The sequence below is a fragment of the Fusarium odoratissimum genome, assembly GCF_000260195.1.
Source record: "Fusarium odoratissimum NRRL 54006 unplaced genomic scaffold supercont1.24, whole genome shotgun sequence".
NCBI classification, from domain to species: Eukaryota; Fungi; Ascomycota; class Sordariomycetes; order Hypocreales; family Nectriaceae; genus Fusarium; species Fusarium odoratissimum.
The window spans coordinates 291,307-310,078 of NW_022158709.1; the positions used below are offsets into that span (position 1 = coordinate 291,307).

The 18,772-nt window shown below is 49.5% G+C and overlaps 10 protein-coding genes across 14 annotated transcripts; 5 read left to right on the forward strand and 5 right to left on the reverse strand.

The window, feature by feature from the left end:
* Nucleotides 1-202: 202 nt before the first annotated feature.
* On the forward strand, nt 203-910 carry FOIG_12013 (uncharacterized protein). Its single transcript, XM_031212724.1, has 3 exons — nt 203-469; nt 516-583; nt 639-910. Exons 1-3 carry the CDS (start codon nt 304-306, stop codon nt 744-746), a joined length of 342 nt encoding a protein of 113 aa, XP_031057602.1. The 5' UTR covers nt 203-303; the 3' UTR covers nt 747-910.
* Nucleotides 911-1,356: 446 nt separating this feature from the next.
* Nucleotides 1,357-2,508, reverse strand: FOIG_12014 (mating-type protein MAT-1; the record flags this gene model as incomplete). The annotated part of the gene is made up of 2 exons (XM_031212725.1): nt 1,357-2,189; nt 2,238-2,508. 2 exons carry the CDS (start codon nt 2,506-2,508, stop codon nt 1,357-1,359), a joined length of 1,104 nt encoding a protein of 367 aa, XP_031057603.1.
* A 443-nt stretch (nt 2,509-2,951) lies between these two features.
* FOIG_12015 (uncharacterized protein) lies at nt 2,952-4,300 on the reverse strand (the record flags this gene model as incomplete). Its single annotated transcript, XM_031212726.1, has 2 exons — nt 2,952-4,093; nt 4,147-4,300. The coding sequence occupies 2 exons, from the start codon at nt 4,298-4,300 to the stop codon at nt 2,952-2,954; spliced, it is 1,296 nt and encodes a 431-aa protein (XP_031057604.1).
* A 398-nt stretch (nt 4,301-4,698) lies between these two features.
* On the forward strand, nt 4,699-5,448 carry FOIG_12016 (uncharacterized protein; the record flags this gene model as incomplete). The annotated part of the gene is made up of 4 exons (XM_031212727.1): nt 4,699-4,871; nt 4,918-5,042; nt 5,094-5,249; nt 5,297-5,448. 4 exons carry the CDS (start codon nt 4,699-4,701, stop codon nt 5,446-5,448), a joined length of 606 nt encoding a protein of 201 aa, XP_031057605.1.
* Nucleotides 5,449-5,769: 321 nt separating this feature from the next.
* FOIG_12017 (AP endonuclease 2) lies at nt 5,770-8,501 on the reverse strand. 3 transcript variants are annotated; one of them, XM_031212728.1, is made up of 6 exons: nt 8,164-8,501; nt 8,102-8,114; nt 8,000-8,045; nt 7,811-7,943; nt 6,199-7,761; nt 5,770-6,071 (listed from the first exon to the last, which is right to left on the reverse strand). In XM_031212728.1, the coding sequence occupies exons 1-6, from the start codon at nt 8,189-8,191 to the stop codon at nt 5,959-5,961; spliced, it is 1,896 nt and encodes a 631-aa protein (XP_031057606.1). In that variant the 5' UTR covers nt 8,192-8,501; the 3' UTR covers nt 5,770-5,958. The 3 variants fall into 3 exon arrangements, with proteins under 3 accessions (XP_031057606.1, XP_031057608.1, XP_031057607.1); XM_031212730.1 differs by having other exon boundaries at nt 7,811-8,045; XM_031212729.1 differs by having other exon boundaries at nt 8,000-8,114.
* Nucleotides 8,502-8,618: 117 nt separating this feature from the next.
* On the forward strand, nt 8,619-9,789 carry FOIG_12018 (cytochrome c oxidase subunit 6a). 2 transcript variants are annotated; one of them, XM_031212731.1, is made up of 5 exons: nt 8,619-8,856; nt 8,928-8,952; nt 9,075-9,234; nt 9,288-9,295; nt 9,428-9,789. In XM_031212731.1, exons 1-5 carry the CDS (start codon nt 8,712-8,714, stop codon nt 9,471-9,473), a joined length of 384 nt encoding a protein of 127 aa, XP_031057609.1. In that variant the 5' UTR covers nt 8,619-8,711; the 3' UTR covers nt 9,474-9,789. The 2 variants fall into 2 exon arrangements, with proteins under 2 accessions (XP_031057609.1, XP_031057610.1); XM_031212732.1 differs by having other exon boundaries at nt 9,288-9,789.
* Nucleotides 9,790-9,883: 94 nt separating this feature from the next.
* FOIG_12019 (anaphase-promoting complex subunit 5) lies at nt 9,884-14,037 on the forward strand. 2 transcript variants are annotated; one of them, XM_031212733.1, is made up of 4 exons: nt 9,884-10,170; nt 10,224-11,109; nt 11,160-11,253; nt 11,305-14,037. In XM_031212733.1, the coding sequence occupies exons 2-4, from the start codon at nt 10,347-10,349 to the stop codon at nt 12,806-12,808; spliced, it is 2,361 nt and encodes a 786-aa protein (XP_031057611.1). In that variant the 5' UTR covers nt 9,884-10,170; nt 10,224-10,346; the 3' UTR covers nt 12,809-14,037. The 2 variants fall into 2 exon arrangements, with proteins under 2 accessions (XP_031057611.1, XP_031057612.1); XM_031212734.1 differs by lacking the exon at nt 9,884-10,170 and having other exon boundaries at nt 10,198-11,109; nt 11,305-14,024.
* Nucleotides 11,233-15,240, reverse strand: FOIG_12020 (uncharacterized protein). Its single transcript, XM_031212735.1, has 2 exons — nt 13,766-15,240; nt 11,233-13,718 (listed from the first exon to the last, which is right to left on the reverse strand). The coding sequence occupies exons 1-2, from the start codon at nt 13,842-13,844 to the stop codon at nt 13,006-13,008; spliced, it is 792 nt and encodes a 263-aa protein (XP_031057613.1). The 5' UTR covers nt 13,845-15,240; the 3' UTR covers nt 11,233-13,005.
* FOIG_12021 (uncharacterized protein) lies at nt 14,170-18,566 on the forward strand. The gene is made up of 2 exons (XM_031212736.1): nt 14,170-14,559; nt 14,663-18,566. The coding sequence occupies exons 1-2, from the start codon at nt 14,328-14,330 to the stop codon at nt 15,352-15,354; spliced, it is 924 nt and encodes a 307-aa protein (XP_031057614.1). The 5' UTR covers nt 14,170-14,327; the 3' UTR covers nt 15,355-18,566.
* On the reverse strand, nt 16,093-18,448 carry FOIG_12022 (uncharacterized protein; the record flags this gene model as incomplete). Its single annotated transcript, XM_031212737.1, has 5 exons — nt 16,093-17,141; nt 17,191-17,535; nt 18,092-18,124; nt 18,254-18,333; nt 18,387-18,448. 5 exons carry the CDS (start codon nt 18,446-18,448, stop codon nt 16,093-16,095), a joined length of 1,569 nt encoding a protein of 522 aa, XP_031057615.1.
* Nucleotides 18,567-18,772: the final 206 nt, after the last annotated feature.

Consider the following 18,772-nt stretch of genomic DNA (forward strand, 5'->3'; position numbering starts at 1 on the left):
GCTTTACTGCCGCCACTGACTTAAAACTCAGAGTGGACAGTCTTGACAGTCTGTGATCTTAGCCTGGTTCTTGGTCTTTACGATCGCTGATGGCGAGACTCCGAAGCTCACGTGCAATAGTGGAGACGTACGCGCACGCCCTCCATAATTTAATGACTACACACCCACCCACTTAAGTCTCTCCAAACCACCTCCCTCAGTAAGACTTCAGCTCGACAACTCCACCATCATAGCATCAAACAATACTGGCTCATTTTGTCAGCAACTATTCACGATTCATTCTTTCGATATTCTGGTATCAACATGTTTTCAAGACTCTTTCGCCGCTTGCGTCCCGCGCGAATTCGTCGAGCGCCGCCTCCTAGGCGCATAGCACCACCCGCTGACGCTCAGCTTGGTGGCAAGTACCCATCTCCCGAGCAAATGAACAGATACATATATGACACAGCCATGGCTTGGAACGCTGCTGGTAAGCCTTTTCCCTTACTATAGCAAACCAGTAACTTACCAACTAGATGCACAAATGTCATGGATCTCGAGGATGCTGCGCAAACCCTTCCAGAAGACGGTACACACTATCGGTGTGATTATCGCAATCTTGGTATAGACATTCAGATATGATTCTAATACTGTTTCAGACAGCTATCTTAGGTGTTCAAGAGCACGTTACAGCCATGGTCATGGACTCTAGGAGACTCTGCACAAGTTCATATAGCGTCCTAGGCCTCTTCTACTTGTCTTTTTAGCAATTACTACGACTTCAGTGTTCAATAGCGACCAAGGATCAGGGATACTATTATACACCAGGGTGTCCCTATATATGGTAGCTTCAATACAACATCAGCGTCCAATTTCTTCGCCCAGATCGTCGAGGACCAGGGTCTGCAGACTGTGTGATCTCGCACTGTACCTTAAACCCTGTGTCCTTTAACCGTGAGCATTGCCAAGAGTCTGACAGCCAATCATTCCAGCTGTCAATAGCGTTGCGCTTTCCCACCTTCAGATCTCGTTGTGGGTCGTACTAAACATAATTCCGACCTCACTACTAAGCATGTAGGGAAAACCAAGACTAGTAATTGTGTGTATTGACCTTGCTATGCAGTTCCCGGTAAAGGATTCCCCCCAACTGTAACTTCACAGACTTACGAGAGAATTCTCGCCGATCAGGTATCATTTCAAATCATCTCATTTCCATCCCGAAACTGCCTAGTTGCACCGCATACTGAATTCATGATGGTAATCCAAGATTAAGAGCCATCGTGGCAATTCACCTTGACATTGTTTTACGCCATCAGAACTTCTATTTGTGTGTCAGGAACAATCGGAGTTTCTGAACAGGAAGTACTTACACTGCTGCTACATCTTGGATTGCTTCTCATGTAGGTACTGGTCAATAGACCAGGCGCTGGAGATGTCAATGATGCTTGTGTCGATGACATCGTAGAGGTCAAACTCAGAAACCTGGGGGAGGCACTGCGAAGGCATGCGGAAGTTGTAGAGAGTGTTGCTCTCCATAGGCGAGTCCGCCACAGAAATCTGAACATTCTGGAAAGAAGTGAGATCCTGCACTTCCCAGGAATGAACGAAACGATTTCCGAAAAAGGCGGCGTCGTATTCGGGACCAAAAAGATCGTGAGCAGCAAGGTTGCGGCTCTCACGAACTGCGTTGATGAAACTGACTTTCTCGGCTGTCGTTGGAACAGACTCGTAGAGCGGTTGAGTAGTGGCGACACTGTTGCCAGCGGTAGCACTTGTAGTGGTCATGATGCCATTCTGGCAAGCCCACATGCGCATCAGGAGAACCTGAGAGAAATCCGTAAAGTAGCCAGCTGACAGGATGCTGGTGAGAAGATCGATCTCGGTGGTGGGGTGGATATTGAAAAGGCGTGCCAGGTTCGCCTTCATGATATCAGTGTTTTGCTGAAATGTCACGATACCTTGAGGAGCAGTTTGCTCCCAGCCAAGGACCTCAATGTAGATGGAGGGTTCAACCATGTTCATCAAAGGGCAAGCGATACCAAGGAAGGCGGACAAGTTAACAGTACCCTTGCCGAGTTGATCGCGAAGAAAGGAATAGACTTTAGCAATCAGGGCCCATTTATTTCGGTGAGGGTCGCCGCCCCAGAGCTGGGTCAGGAAACCGGAGGCATTCTTCTGCTGGGTATCGGGGAATAACTTCAAATAATAGGCTAGATCTGGTCAATACGTGCCATGAGCAAGCGAATGTTTACTCTTACTGCGAAAGGCCATGAAGGCGTTAAGAGGGCGCTTAGCCCTCGAATCCGAGGTACCTAGAGGGCCATGGGGTTTGATTTCGCCTTCGAAGACAGGAAGATACTCATGACCGAACAGATCAAGCATTTCCTTCAACATGTGAGGAGAAGATAGAGCCTCGGCCAACCGGTTTGGAGAAGTTTGCGAGACTGCACGCATGGTTGCGATCTTGGACACGTCGTTCAAAGCCGCGACCTTTTGCTCATCTTTGGCGGCGTTGATCAGAACTTCCATGTTGACAGCGACGAGTGAGAGAAAGTAGGAGCTTGATTTAAGTAGATGGTGGGAAACACTGAATAAAAAGAGTGCCAGTTCTAAAGCGTGAGTTGTCAGAGGTTGGATAGAAGAATTTCTGAGCGTGGAGAGAAGTGGTGTTAATAAGTAAGAGGTCTGGAGGGTGAGAAGACGGGGTGTATGAATAAATTCCTTGGCAGGAACCTAAGTACCTAGTAGGAAGTACCTGAACAATAGAATGAGGTGGTAGGCAGTGTTTGACAGCCGCCGTTTTCTTAGCGTACTACGGGTAGTTTTGCAGATGCTTGACAGTGCCAAGGCGAAACCGACTGAACCATTCGAAGAATTTGTGACTGGCTTTGACCGCATTGATTTGAATACCTAGCTAGAAACTTATACTACGTATATCTCCTTTTGCACTCTACAAGAAACCTTGCTATGGCTTAATTGGCCACTTCATCCGGCAGCTCTTGATTGAAGGTCAATACCAAAAGGCCTTGAACAGGAGTCTCTGCGGGATCCCGGTGACGCTCGATTGCATAAACCGCAGTTGACATGAAAGGCAGAGTCAGAAATCCACTCGGGTCTGCACGGGGCTTTTGAATTGCAGGAGTATGGTAGAGGAAGTCGTTCCCAACGCTAACGAGAGACTCAGCTGTGTGCATATCAGGGGCGATGTTGGCGTATCCTCGCCCGGAATGTTGAGCAAACCACTTGAGCTGCAAGGTTTTTACCTCCTCGGAGAGCTCAGGAAGTTGGTTTGGTGGGTGCCGAAGAAAAGCGCGGACCAGATTGTACTTTGCCTTGAACTGCCCGGCGAGAACGATCGCGTTGTAAGGCAGAATGTACTTGGTCTTCGCGTGAGGCGTAGGATTTTCGTTGGTTGAAAAGACAGGCAGCTCCGTGTTTCTGATGAAGTTGTTCCATGGGGACCCGGGTACTCGTCGATACGGATGCCAGTCAGGGGCTTCGCGGTAGAATTGTTCACTTAGGGATCTGACGAGGAGCTTCTTCCCTTGCTGACAGATCCGGACGTTGCCCTGAGCCGCGCCGAATTCGAAGGCCGGGGGCGTCGTGAAGACTTCGTCGTCATTGTATACGTTGCCGGAAATGGAGACAAAGACCCTTAGGAAGAGCTCTCGCGACTTAGAGATGGGCATGTGGCTAAGGTGGTTGAACGCGAATCCTTCGAGATGAGGCCCGATAGTGTAAGTAGCATACAGAATCGCGAGGGTGACCTTCGAAATCAGGGAGGCAGCCTGAAGTTTAGGGTGTTTAGGGTGAGCCCACTCCTCGAAACCTCTAAGAATGGTCATAAAGCCTAAGTTGGCGATTGGGTGATGGCTCCGGTAGCCTGGGATCCAATGACGAGGCATGCCAGTTGGAGAGCGAACAGACTGATGGGAGTAGAGGACAATGACAGCTCCGGTATACCATCTCACAAGGGCGGCATCAATGATGTTGAGCGGCGAGCCATACCTAGCCAATCTGATATGAGTAGCTCGGATTCCGTTGAGGAGCTCATTATCGATGGATAGGTCGGTCATCACTTGGTTGATGACGAAGAACACAGAGCGAAGAACATCTATTCAGAAAGTTAGGTTGCTGTCATGCTTGAAACAATAACGATATCATTACCCTTTGGATAGAATTTCTCCCCCTCTTTGGGCAAGTCGATTTTTCTTAGGATGATGCTGAGGATCTTGGCATGGAGGGCGTCGAGAGCCTTTTCGGGCTTGTAGATAATCGCTGGATCTTCCCATAAAGGGCTGAAGCTGAACGAGCTGTCCATGGCTGAGGACACGATGATGAAAAGTGTGGGTGTTGTGTAGGAAAGAAGAAAAATAAACAAACATAGAACTCAAGTGTGCGAAAGATACCATCACCGCCAGCCGTCTGGCAGTGGCAGCTACAGGTTTCACAGATTTGTTACATTACATGACGTAATAAGCAAACGAGTGAATAATAGAGCTCAGAGCACACCTTAGCTGTTTGTTATTGACAATCTCAACAGACTGTCCTATTGTTCATATTACTTTTGACTTGCCTCAGTTTGTCGCCTGCATCAGTTTCCCCATGCTGGCGCATCAACTTCCTTTTTGCCATTTCTTTACCACAGAGAATACTCAAATTTCAGTTGCCTACAAGAAAATCCCTCTCATCGTTGACTATTGATCGCTTGTCGTGAGAATGCCTGGAACTTCGAAAGGACGCTTACGTGAAGGTCCTCTGGGCATTCTCATGCCCCCGGAAGCCGAAGTTCCCATCACTATGGTCTACAGCCAGTCGCAAGCCGATATTCACATCTTTCTCCCAGAGAACGCTTCTCTGATGCTCATCAACCATGTTGCAGACAAATTCAGGTAGGACACCAAATCTTTGGGTAACACTACCATCTAACTATTATAGTCGTCGCGTCCAACAACCCGTGAGAGTTTTTCATGACAAAGCACGAAGCAAGTACCGCCTTTGTCCAATTCCTGAAGATGTGAGCCCCGATACCTCGACTTATGGGAGATTTTGCTTCACTCGTGGTATGGTGCACAGGAATAATTTCGAATGGTACCGCTCTGACACATTTATAGACCAATCCACGCCAGTGAAGGTTTCCGACGAAGATCCAACTGTCGGCGAGGGAGGGTGTCGAATCCCACGCCCTAGGAACTGCTGGCTTCTATATCGTCAGTCCAAGTCACAGGAGATCACAAAAAAGGTTGAAGGAATCACGGCCTCTGAACTTTGTAGGTACATCGTCCTGGAGAGCTGGACAATACTAACTTATACCGAGCGAGAGTGATCGGCAGGATGTGGGATGAAGAGACACCTGAGATTCAAGCTTACTGGTATGATATGGCTGAGAAAGAAGAGTTCAACCACAAACAACACTACCCCGGGTACAAATACACCCCCGCGAAAGAGCCTGACCAAGAGCTGCCTTGAATCGCTCGAACTAGCCAAACCTCTCTCTGGGTGTGAACAGGCGACCTCCTTTAGTGGACGCAAATGATCGGCAACGGAAACAAACACATGAGCTTCTACATGGAGATTGCTTCATTATCCGACGTTGATGTATCAATTAGTTTCCAAAAGCTCTCATAGGGCTGAAGTTTACCGATACAAGGATGGGCTCCATGGAGAAAATGGGTCTGCAACCCACTCGCTTTGTTTATTGTTGCACTAGGTAGTAGGACGCATCTCTTCTCTGGAGACAGGAAGCCTAATGGATAGGTCGCTAGCACATTGACAACGTATCGTGTTGTTCTGTGGTGGACAGAAGATACAATAGAGACCAAAGACTCAACTCTATCGTGGTTACGATGCTATCGGTGACATGACAACTTGGTACTATTGATCGTAACACATATAAGTTCCCTACCGGGCAGCTCTAAACGTAGTGTATATACAAAATTCCCAACCAGACTCTTGCACCCCCAGGTCCCCGAATTTCCATCATGAGCCAGTCCAATCACTGCTCCATATGAATGTACTGCAGCGCCACTCCGAGTTTCTCTCCTTCTCTCCCGATGGTCCTAGCGGTCGCGGACAGATGTAGAACATTCGACCTGTAATGTCATCAAAATTAGCTTTCTGAGTTTGACTTTGCATCGGCAAACGACGTTGCAGCCGCGGCGTTGTGTAACGGCAACGCCACCACATGCACTTTGGATCAGCTGCCGCTGTATAACGTACCACAGTTGACTCCGGGCTTCTTGGTGGTGAAGCTGATGCAGGGTTCGTCGTGTTCACATCTTGGTGCAACCCTCTTACCCAGCAGCTTGGACCACGACTCCTTGGCCTCGATCGGGTCAAACACCCTGTCAGAGGGGTCGGGATCCTTGCCGCGTAGAGGGACGGTTGGTGATGACTTTTCTGTAGGTGTAGCCTGCGGGGTATTCGATAGTCTCTGCGCGCTTGCTGGCGCTTTTCCTGATCCTGCAGGTTTCTTTGTTGTAGATGGCGTCGAATTTGCCGCTACTAGCTCTGCCTTACCATCTTGAGCTGCGGGAGCTTTTGGCTTGAAGAATCCCTGTAATGTTCGTTGGCCCTGCGCCACCTTGCTCTTGGTGTCGTTGGCGCCTGTAAAAGACTTGGTCTTCTTGAACGGTCGACTCGTCGTGTCAGCGGCCGTTCCAGGTCTTTTGGAGCTAGGCTGAGACGCTGAAAGCTTAGTTGAGTTGGTGGTCTCGCCCAGCCTCGGTGTGGAGGAGGCGTTGGTCGGTGACCCTGAAGCTTCTTCTGCTTTGTCGAGTGACCCTGAGGCGCTACTATTTCCGTTCTTCAAGGGTTCTGCAGGTGTGTCTGTCCTCGTCGGCTCTCGTGGAGGAGCGGCTTTCTTTGTGAACATATCGCGGATGCTCTGCCGGCGGTCAAATTCTGGTATCAGCTTTGAAGACAAAGGAAGATGATCCTTTGGGCTCCAGTCTCGAAGACGCTCGTCCCCGTTGAACATACCCGGGGGGTTCATCATCTCGAGCAACGCACACTCTTTGTCGCCCACCGTCACTTTGTCCGACAAGTTCGCAAAGACCGGGCAATGGTCAGATCCCATCAAACCCTCCTGAATATTGGAGTAGTTGAACCAGCTCTTGATGCCATCGCTGCACAAGACGTAGTCAATCCGGCTGCCGTTGTTTGCAGGTCGTGTGTTCCGCTTGGTATCCCAACATGTGTTCATCCCCACTCGCTCCGGGTGAAAGCAACGACAGAGGTCCCAGAGAACAGGCTTTTCACGGCCTTGGTCTCTTTCGCCTAGCACACTTCCCTCAAATATGAGTTGGTTGAAGATGCGCCGCACAGGTGCGTTCATCCAGTCGCTGAGATCAATCCCTTCCTTGCGTAGTGTCTCTGAAACATTGGTTGAGTCAAGCTCGGAGCGAACGACATTCAAATCACCGGTGAGGATGACCTGCTTGCCTGCGGCGACCAAGTTCCGTATTCTCACTTCCAGTGCTTGGAAGAAACCAGTGCGAAAGTCATCACGAGTCTCATCTCGGGTTGCAGGGCTGTAAACTCCAAAGAGCACAAAACCTGGAAACTCGAGAATGACACAGCGGCCTTCAGAGTCAAGAGTCGCCTCGTCGATGATGCCGTCAAGTTGATCGGGCCGGGGGTAGCCACCAATTTGCTGGTCTTCAGGGAGGTCGCGATATCTGGTTGTAGACTTGGGAGCTGTCAAGATGCCGGTGACGCCTTCTTCTGCTCGTATAGGCGCACATTTTGAGTTGCGTGTGTAGATAGCGACGCCAGAGTATCCTGAAGATTGTCAGGTGTTGTGGCGACCAAATGAGAGTGAGTGCCGTACCTTTCTTGTGCTTCGGTAAGCTGAAGAAGACATCCCAGCCGGGAACAAGAACCATGTCATCTTGAAGGTCCTTTCGCTGGATCTTGGTCTCTTGCATAACAACAATGTCTGCTTCAAGAATCTCGAACATAGCCTGCGTGGTTGTGAGTTGAGGAGGTCAGGTGTAGGTTGTGAGATGAAGAGGTGTACTTGAAAGGTTCTCTTTTCTCTCCAAGGTTGATAACCGAAGGGATTTCTATGATGAAGAATCATTAGGGTGAGTTTTAGGGTTGCTGACTGTGAATCACGAACCGGATGCCATTGACTGCAGATGGTGTTAGTGGAAGGGCCAAGAAAAGAGCGGCCAAACTCACCATTCCAGGTGGTTATCCGAAACGTCATGATTGCAACTTATGAGATGTGGGATTTGGTGTTGAAAAGTCTCATAGAGTATCAGAAGCAAATCCCTTGAGCGCCTCACGTCTCATCCCGTGGTACTGACGATGTGGAGATCATGAGCTGAAGGATGAAGGAACTTCGCGATAGGTTGGAGAGAAGGGCGAATTGGCAGCTATAGAGAGATATATTGGGGAGAGATCGTCGTATATAAGCCCTAAAGAAGAAATGAGAAGCGCGAGAATCGTTGATCTCAAGTAATTGCCGTTTAACAACAAGACACTCGAAGTAAGAGGCCGCGATCCCTACAATGACGCAGAGCCCCACCGCGTGGTGTTGAGCCTTCGATGTCGCGCCCCCAGCACGAGATCACGTGCGCACTGTCATCGGCTGGGGGAAATTGGTACCTTACAATTGAGGCAACTTTCATTGGCGGTTCTAACCGAGCTTGTTCAAGAATGACCTGATCACAAACTTGCCTTAGACTCACCAACCGTCAAAGCGAACAACAACGTCGTCGTCCACAATGTCCGCCGTACGATTCACCCGCGCTGCCACGCGCGCCACTGCGCAGCTCCGCGCTCCCCTCCAGCGCCGATTTGCCAGCACCACCGAGAACGAGTTCATCAAGGAGCGTCAGCACATCAAGGAGCACGCTGTCGGTACCACTGGTGAGTCGACACCCGACGACGCAGGATTGGGTCAATTGGAAGCCTTGGATGTGGTTGCTGACGATGGACAGAGCTGTGGAAGAAGATCTCCCTCTAGTACGTCCGAATCCGAACCCTTGAGCGAATTACGAATCTGGCGTCGAACCCGGAGTATCGGAAGTTGGAGTTGATGAGGTCGTGATTATGCGTTGGGATAGCAATGGCTAACAAGATCGAAGTGGTGTCGCCCCCTGCCTTATCGCCGCCGGTGCCAACGCCTACTGGCTTTGGAACGAGCATTGGGAGCACTGGAACCACATGCCTCCTCTGGAGGAGCGCACCGAGTACCCTTACCAGAACATCCGCACCAAGAACTACCAGTGGGGTAACGGTGACAAGGTGAGTTTGGAATGGATATTCTGGTTCAATGGCACTTTACTAACATTTCACAGACTCTCTTGTAAGTTGTGACATCATTCCGGGCAAGAGCTTCAAAAGAGCTTCAAGAAGCTTGGATGCCAGCTCTCACGCCATTGAGCTCCGAGCTATCATGCTCTATGACGTTTGTGAATATCATACTAACTATGTACAGCTGGAACGACGAGGTCAACTACCACAACAAGGACAAGGCTTCCTAAGTATGATCTGTCGACAGCTCATGCGTTGGACAATTGCTGGACTACTCCGTCATGGACTACTCCCTCTGGAGATACCTTGTACATGTTCCCTAGACTCGAATTGACTGATTGTTGAAATCTTTACCATCGCTCCTAAGTATGCTGAGGGACATGAAACTGGATGTGCCGTCCTGTTTCTACTATTATCATAAAAGATGCCTGCAAGTTTTGTCGTAAAAACCACCAATAACAGGTCATTTCCCCGCTAGTTCTAACTGAATTTACTCTGTATTCTTTTCCAAGCATGTTCTAAATATTGTCTTGACATTATCCACGCTCATTGTTCTCTTCATCTGGCTCCCATGCTTCAGATTCGGGCCTTAGACAGATTTTACGGAAGTCAAGAACTTAAGTTCAACGGAACATTGTATCGACTAAATAACGTATCCGGGTTGGATTAATATGATTAGAATCGTAACCAATTCACTGTATATCCTAGTTCTGCCCTTTTGACGTCGTGATACATATCCACCAATTGAGATTGTGTCATCCCACTTTGAGTCGCCTTGACAGGGATACTCCGAAGATGCCCCGGCCAAACAACAAACACCAGTAACGAAACACTCTACAACCAGACGCGCCAACCGAGAGGAACAGTTGATATCCTCATCTAATGGGAGCTTGTTGACGCAGATGGGAAGGTCAGAATATCGTTAAGGTAGCTAGATTATATCTGGGCAGGAGTGATCTAATCTGTTAACAATTCGACAGGCGCGTCTTGGTGCCGACTTGAAGGGCGCTGGTTTGAACCCTTCTCACTCTATGACTGTTCGCATCTTCATCTTCATCATTCACCATCACTCATAATAATAGTGCGATTGGTTCCGACTAAAAATGGCTCGCTATCTCAACCCGGCCAAGATTGGCCTTCTCGCTCTCGTAGAGCTCTACGTTGAAGGAGCTGTACCAAGTGATGCTATCCTTCCTGTGCTCTCCTTCGTCACCTCTCATCTTGTGGATCATTCTTCACCAAAAACATCCGCCGATCAGTCCGAAAGATGGAGCAAGGCAGAGAAAACCGTCGGCCTCGTCATAAGCATTAAAGAGTTTGAGAAGCTTCTTGGGAGCTACCCCTTTCTCATGGGCATGCCTGGACGGAGGTTATGGGACCAGTTCTTGGGCAAACTATGGGATATCAACTCATTGGATGCGCTGCACAACTTTTTCGACAACCTATCCGGCTTGTTGGCCAAAACCAAGGAGGAGCGTCAGAGACTGGCTGAGTTGGGCCAGCCAGTGGAAGAGGAAGAAGGCATCAGGCTCTCAGCGAACTCTCCCTTTGGGGCTTTTGTGCGCAGATCGCGACTTGAGTACCAGCGATTACGCTTCCACGACTGCACAGAGCTATGGAAACATTTCGTGCGATATCGACAACCAACAGCCCCTTATCTCAAGCGCAAGATCCCGGGCTTCGGACGGCTGAGTTTCGACAATGTTCTCTTGGTGGGCGAGCAGGAAGATTGGGACCTCAAGAGCGTTATGGACTTGGCCTCTGTGGCGTACGGTGATATGCTCACAGGAGACCAAAGTGGATCGCTCCCTGTGAGCACAGATGATATCGAGAGCCTCCTGGAGTTCCAAATCGAGCAGATGCAGAGTCAGTCATTCTCAAACCCCTTCTGTTACTTTGCGTACTGACATAGTTAGAATTTGGAAACAGAATACCCCTCGAAATCCGTCATCAGTTTCATGATCTACTCAACGACAGCTATCTCATTCCTAGTCTCACACATTATCTCAAGTTTGTTGTCTTCTATCAACATCAGTGAACCTTTTGGCTAACATGAGGCAGATTCCTTGATGCGTGGAGAGCTGGAGACTATCCCACTGCATTCGACTATCTGCACCGCTACTTTGACTACACCATGCAGAACAGAGATCGTCTGTTCTACCAATACGCTTTGATGAACTTGGCTGTTTTGCAAGCCGACTTTGGTTGTTACAAAGAAGCTGTAGCAGCCATGCTTGAAACCGTGTCGACAGCGCGAGAGAACCGAGACATGACTTGCCTCAACTTCGCCTTGAACTGGCTCTTCCACTTCGGTCGTGCACATCCCGATCTCGTCCAGAATTTGGAATCGAACAGCCTGCTCGGTACTGGCAAAGAAAGCTTGGCCTTTCTCCGTGTTAAGGCCAGAGAGACAGGGATGTTCACGCTATGGAGCTCAGTTCTCCTCAGCGAAGCAAAGCTCGGACTATTGAACGGTGACAGTGTGGCTACGGCTTTTGAGTCGATTGTGCGGAGCTCTCACATCATCATAGAGAGGAACATGAACAACATGTTTGGGTCTTACCTTTCTCTCACTTCAGCTCTATGGGACAGGCTTGGGCTCTCGACCCTGTCGTCAGCGACCTGCGAGGTCTTCCTGAAATGCCACGCCCGCAATGCCATCTTCGATGATGAGCTGAAGTTGACTTGCCGACTCGCTCTATTACTTGCTTCACGAGGAAAATATGACGATGCAATGACTAAACTGGAAGACTTGGAGGATAATTCACTGAGATCCTGGAAGCCCAGTCAGTACTGGCACAAGTACCGAGGTGTCATCAAGCTGAAAAGAGACTTACATCACAACAATCTCGAAGGAGCTGAACGGCTTCTATCTCAGATCCTCCAATCAAAGATGGATGACCTTGAACCTGATATGGCGTTTTTGGTGGACACCCTCCACATTGACTATCTCACTCGTCGTGGAGATCTTCAAGCAGCCTTTGCAAAAGTCGACAGCATGATGTCGCAGCTAGAGAATGAGAAGAAGGATGTGGTACTCAAGGTCAAACTCCTACTCCTAAAAGCCTCCCTTCTTGACAAGTGTGGCCGGCCGCAACGAGGGTTTACAACAGCAATGCGGGCAGCGAGTATATCGTGGGGAGCTCGTCTCATACCCTGCCTCTGGCAGGCGATTGGTTCTGTGTCGAATATTTTGGTCTCTTTGAAGGAATTTGAAGCAGCTTCTCAGCTTCTGTTGGCCGTCATACCCCGTTCCCTGGAGTGTGAGACTGAGAGTCTGACAGCCCAGCTCTACAGCTACCTCGCCGATGCCAACATGGGACTTGCTGGTAATTGCGAACCCAAGTCAGCCAAACGATCGGAATACATGACGAAAGCTCTCGCAGCTGTACAGAAGTCTTTCGATCATTACTCAAGCATCGAAGACATCAATATGCAATGCCAGATGATGGCAAAGAAGGCAATGATCATGAAGCTGACTGGGGATATGATTCTGGCTGCAGATTACGCTGCAGCGTACGTGTCATTGCGGAAAACTGCTGAATCACTCAGTCTTGACGGGTAGGAGTTGGTAATGGCAAATATAAATTATTGGCATGGCTAGAAACGAGATATGGGAGTTCATTATACCATTTATTTATACAGGAACGGGTAATATTTCAGCCAGTCCTAGAGAGGGTTCCTATCCAAGAACATGAAGCTTTACGAATACACACGCAATGATGCTATATCCCCCATATAACACCAAGAATGCTTGTTTGTCTACCACCGTACTTTTTCGCCCTTCTTGTTCCTTAGCTGGCCTCCCTCTGCCACAGTCTCAGCCTTGGGTTCTTCTGTCACTTCTACCTCACTGGGATCATTGGTGGCCCACGCTCTCTCGATACACAGCTCAAACGGACCATCAACACGATCTGTTAGTCCAATACCCACGGTCAAGACCTTCTGTCGAAGCATCTCAGTCTGAGGTTCCACCACAAAGCCGTGATTCGTCCTGACAAAGTCGTTCCATTTTATCAACACTGTTTCCCATTGGCCTGGACGCTTAGGGAATAATCGATGTTGATGTAAATCTGATGGTTCGACACTCTCGGTTTGTAAGTTGACGAAGTAACTGCGGCCATCTGACTTGACACGCAGGGCGAGGTAGATGTATGGATCAATATCCCACATGGAACGGCCAAAAGCAGTGGGCCTCTGGTCTGGGGATCGAAAGCCGGCAAAGCCAGTTCGTTGGATATCGGGGCGGTCGGAGGGGAGGCGAGTAGAGATGTTGCCATGAAAACGGGCATAGGCGGAGGGTATCTTGGGGTCGTTGTTGATGTCGGGGGACTTGTGGAAGTCGAAATTACTCTCTGAGAAGCCACCGATGGTCTTGTCAGTCATGACGATGCAGTCGCGGACGCTATCGGCGGTGTTGAACTCGTAAAGAGGCTTGGGCTGTGTAGCGCCTTTGATGGCCTCGAAGCTCACAGCTGCGACAGTTAGCTCCTCAACATTATGAAGCTTGAGTGGAATCTACCTATTTGCGTGCGCCGTCTGAGCTCATCCATACTTCGGCCGAAGAAGCCTCTTGAGAAGAGTGTTTGTGAGGCCCTCATGATGGGCAATTTTGGTGTTTAGATATGATATCGAGTTTGGAGCTGTCGCAAGTAGTTTACTAGAGCCCAATTGGCTCACCGAGAGTCTAATAACATGAGATATGAGCAGGACCACAGTAAAAAGACTAAAATTGGCCCTTTGGTCGAATTTCAGGCCGTTGAGCTATGATGCCGTTGTGAAGTTGCGGTTCTGCAACTGGGGATATTGATAATTTACACATGTCTAGCATGTGCCAATTGATTCAATTCAAGCTGGAGATCCCCCACATTTTCACCACCCACCGGCATCGGTAGGCGGGGCATATTTGATCCGCCATCAGCCCAGAACCCAAGAAATTCTTCAACGGCAGAAGACGTAGTTTGCCGAAGCCAGCTCAAGCTCGATAATGACCCTGCGCCGCGGGTAACCACCGGGTGTCCCTGTAAACCATTCCCACGTCTCGATTCTCTCGGTTCAGCAAATTCGTGTAAAAAGATTCGCCAATGTCTTCCTCGGCAATGGCGCTACGCCCGGCCGCTCTGCGCCAGAGCGTTCTCGGAGCGGCGAGGGTACAATGTCGACACATGTCGATGCCCTCCAAGGGAAAGATTCTGCGAGAGATGCAGAAGGCGGCTTATAAGGATACCAAGAAGACGGATACTCAATCGATGTCGGCGATTCAGAAGAAGGCCAACGATGAGTACTTTAAGGGTGGAGGTGGCCCTCTATTTCCTGGTGAGTTATGATGGGGATTATTAGGATCCCAGACTTCTCAATGCGCCGATTGAGGCTGTAGACAAGTAATTTGAACCATGAGAGAAGACTAACAGCGCAAAAGGCACATTTGTCTCTCTCCCATTCTCACGATACCCCTCCGGCGCCTCCAACCTCTTTAACTACTCATGGTACCGACTCCGACAATTTGGATTCGAATACTTCTCCCTCCTCCAGATGAAGCTCAAGTCTATGCCTGACTGGACAACACGGCCAAAGTGGAAAATCGCCCGAAGCAAGATTGCGCCCACAGCGAAGAATATGTACATTGAGATGCTCGGGGCTTTTGCTGCTGGTGACAAGGCTGCTGTCAACGAGTTATGTCTGGGTCAATTCGGGAAGAAGCTCATCGCCGCTATCGATCGTCGGAATCCCGCTGAACGTGTTACATTTGAGCTTGTCAAGCTCAATTCGACATGGGCGTACCCTCGTGTGATGGCACACCAGGTCCACAACGTGAACCCTCACGATAAGGAACACAGCACAGAGCAGGCCGTTGTTGCGATTGCCTCAACACAAAAGGTGGCGAAATACAAGAAGGCCACCGGCGAGCTCATCCCCGGAAGCACAAAGGTGCAGGACAAGATGGAATACGTGGTAGTGTCACGACAGATCAGCGAGAAGACATTCCAGGCTGGGCCATGGCGTATATGGGGAACCATTTCTCCAACAACACTAGAGGCGTTCCAGGAGGAGCAGGACTGGATCACCAGGGAGCAGGCCAAGCGAGCTGGATGGGAAGGGCCTCTGAAATAAAAAATAAAAAAGGTGCAAAATTGTATGAATGCGCTGTAATGCTCATGATGTTAGTGAGCGGAGGAGGGAACATGTAAAATGAGAGTGTATATTGTACGATGAGCATGTTTTGTACTATATTTTAGAATACCTTAGCATTGAGACCGGCGAACGGACGGCTATCAAGTTCTTCTCCAGTTCAGTTCAAGGGATCAATTGTTGATATGTGTGATGGTGCAATTGAGAGCATGTTTGAAGATCATATGCAAAACGTGACATTGAAGACAGTATTATTGAAAGGCATATGAGAGCAGGTCGTTTGATTTGGCATTGGATGTTGTACAGTGGTATTTCTGCTGGATTATGAAATACTGGGGATGCCATATTCTAGGTTGTCATTATGGTATTCCTGGCGTCTTATCATAGAAACCGAGTGCTATCACCAGGCAGGTCATGGCCTGTCCTGGCTCCGTTTTCATCGGGACAAAATAATTGATTAAGCTGGCAGACGTAGTAATTCACATGCTATGCGAGTTCTGAGCTAGTGCTGCAGGTCTGTAAAAAGGTTACAGCATGGGAACTACCGAGTTGAACGATGAGGTTTAGGCTGAAATACTGGTGTAAATCTTCTTGATTAACCTGTCGATTACTTTTCGCCAAACCTTCCAACCACGAAACCGATGTTATGTCAAACCCCCAATTGATTGCCAAAATTTTATGATAGAACAGAATCCAGAGGCATCTGCTTAGTGTCCCCCTTTAAAAGAACTTGCCAGGTGTCGAAGAAACGAGGTTCTCAGTGGGGACATCCTCCTCCGTGCTTGAAGGACGAAGGTCCACGGGGCGATCAAGAGCATCAAAGCGATGTCCTCGGATCTTAGCAGACATGTACTGGTAAGAAAGACGGAGGGCAAGAGCACCACAGCCCCAGAGAAGACTTCCGACAGGGGCAGCGACGAAAGCGCCAAAGGCACTCCAGTCATTGCCGTAGAGACCCTTCTGCACAAGGAGAAGCTCACCGGCCTCCTGAGCGTTGCCGTAGTAGATGCATCCAAAGATGAAGACAGTCAGGATACCTCCGAGACCACCGACAACGACCTCAAAGCCACGCCACCAGTAGAACTTGTCGACGAGACCGATCACCAGGACGGGAATTGTAGCAGCGGAGATGAGATCGGTGATGAGCCAGATCTGAAGAACGGAGGGGGCCTTGAGAGCGATGACGATGACGGGGATGATGATGAGAACGACAAAGGCACGGATGTACCAGATGTTGAGCTTGTTGCGGAAGAGATCGTTGGAGCCGGAGGAGACCATAGCAGACTGAAGACTGTCAAAGGCAGCTGTGCTCATGGTGACGACCATGACGAGCACAATGCCAACAACCCAGCTAGGAAGGGTCTCGAGGAGCACGAAAAAGGCGACTGATCCAGAACCAGCAGCATCCTTGAGAGACAGAGCCCCGGACCAAACGGCGATGAGACCAGTGGAACCAACAAGAGTGAGGATGCACAGAATGACGATAGTGGCGATGGTGGTACCGATTCGAAGATCCTTGTCAGTCTTGGAGGCGAAGGTTCGGAGCCAGAAGGAGGAGAGGAAGAAGTCGTTGGTCAAGACGGCAACGGGGAGGATGTACAGAAGCTGCCAGCCGAGGAGGTTGGATTTGGTGAGACCAGACTCCTCGATGAGAGGTCGCTGAATCTCTGTCTTCGCGCCAATGGTGATGGCGGCGATAATGACGAGACCGATAACCATGGTACCCTGGGCAACATCGGTGATGAACGAGATTCTGAATCCGCCGAGGGCTGTGGACTGTTAGACAAGTCATCTGACCGCAACACAGGGAAAACTCACAGGTATAGATAGTTGTGACAGCGCACTGAACAATCATAACCGGAAGGGGCTTGAGGCCAGTCATGGCATTAACAACCTGTCCAATAGCCGACAGCTCACCAACCATGTACAAGAACAAGGTCACAAGAGACATGAAGCTCAGATACAGCATAGTGATAACACCGTATCGCTGGCGAGTCCACTCGGTGAGGACGAAACCCTCAGGGCATCGTCGTCGGATGATAGGGCCAAGGTATCCAAAGATGAGCATGGGCAGCGACGACGCAAGAGCGTAGACGATCATGCCCTGGACACCAGAAATGGTGGCCAGCTCAGGATACGAGAAGAGAATACCGGATCCGAGAGCTACAAGAGTCAGTTGTCATTCCAACGTTATAGGGGGGCAGGGGATAGATTGGAGCGGCAACACTTTTCCCACGCAAGCATTAACTTGATCGAGTATTTACGGTACAATCTCAGCTTCGTCGTCGCACGCCAGGATCTCCTCAGAAAGGTCACATCTGCCATCGCAAACATGCTCCGAGGTTGGATCCGGACGATACGTCAACTCGGCGCCCGTAGTGAGCCGCATCCTCTCCCCCCAGCCTCCCGAGATTGCCTCTCTGGAGCAGGTAGTTCGAGTAGCCGAGCTCAGCTGAGAGTGACCTCAACTGAGCTGGATGGGGTTAGTAGCAACAGAGTCTGAGAGCAACTCAGGAGGGGTAGGGGGGAGAGAAGGAAGATCTTCTTTCAATGTACGAACCTGCTCGTTCATCTTCTGACTGGTATATACTCGACCGAGAAGTTTCAGGCTGTAGTCTCTGTGCGAGGTCTCACAGCCGTGTTCTTCGTTTTTGCTGACATGTTGCAGTTTGCCACCGCTCCGGAGTGTTGTAGCAAGAGCTCTTTTGGCTCTACTCACCGGAGGCGATGAAGTTGAGGGCCAAGGGGAAGGCTGTTATTGTGGTTAGTTTGTGTTCTCTGTAGTTTGAGCTGAAAATTGAGATGTTTGTGAGTGGAGGGGGCAAAGAGTTGCCTTGTCACCTCCCACAAGCATTTCGTAACTGGGGAGGGATTTCCTGACCCGTCTGAGTTCCATTTCCTGAAAGGAAATCGGCCTTTGACTGATTTCTCATCTTCCAAGCAATGCCGGTTCCCATCAGTCTGTTCTGATGATTAGCTTCAATACGAAAATGTAAGCGAGATCGGAGACAAACAGAAACAGGGCATAAGTGACGTAGATGACGGCATTGGACGCCGTGTACGAGGGAAAACCCATTGTGAGTTGATTTCAAGTTGACGATTCTTCGTTGATGAGATGCGTTTGTATCTTCCTTCGGTTGAAATTATCAATTGACGTGGTGTAAGTGAAGAGGAAGAGAGAGGGCGAGAAAAATTGCAACTCAAGTCAATTAAAAAAGTCGCTCCTGGCCTGGTATGATTAGTTAGCGTAGGAATAGAACCTCCTTCTACACCCGATTTAGTAACGTTCTATCGCCAAATTGACTGCATAACGTCCGTCACCCAAAGACTGGCCACCCCCACAGACCGGCCACCCCGACCAAAACACCAAGAACCGGATATCATGATCAATTAACTAATT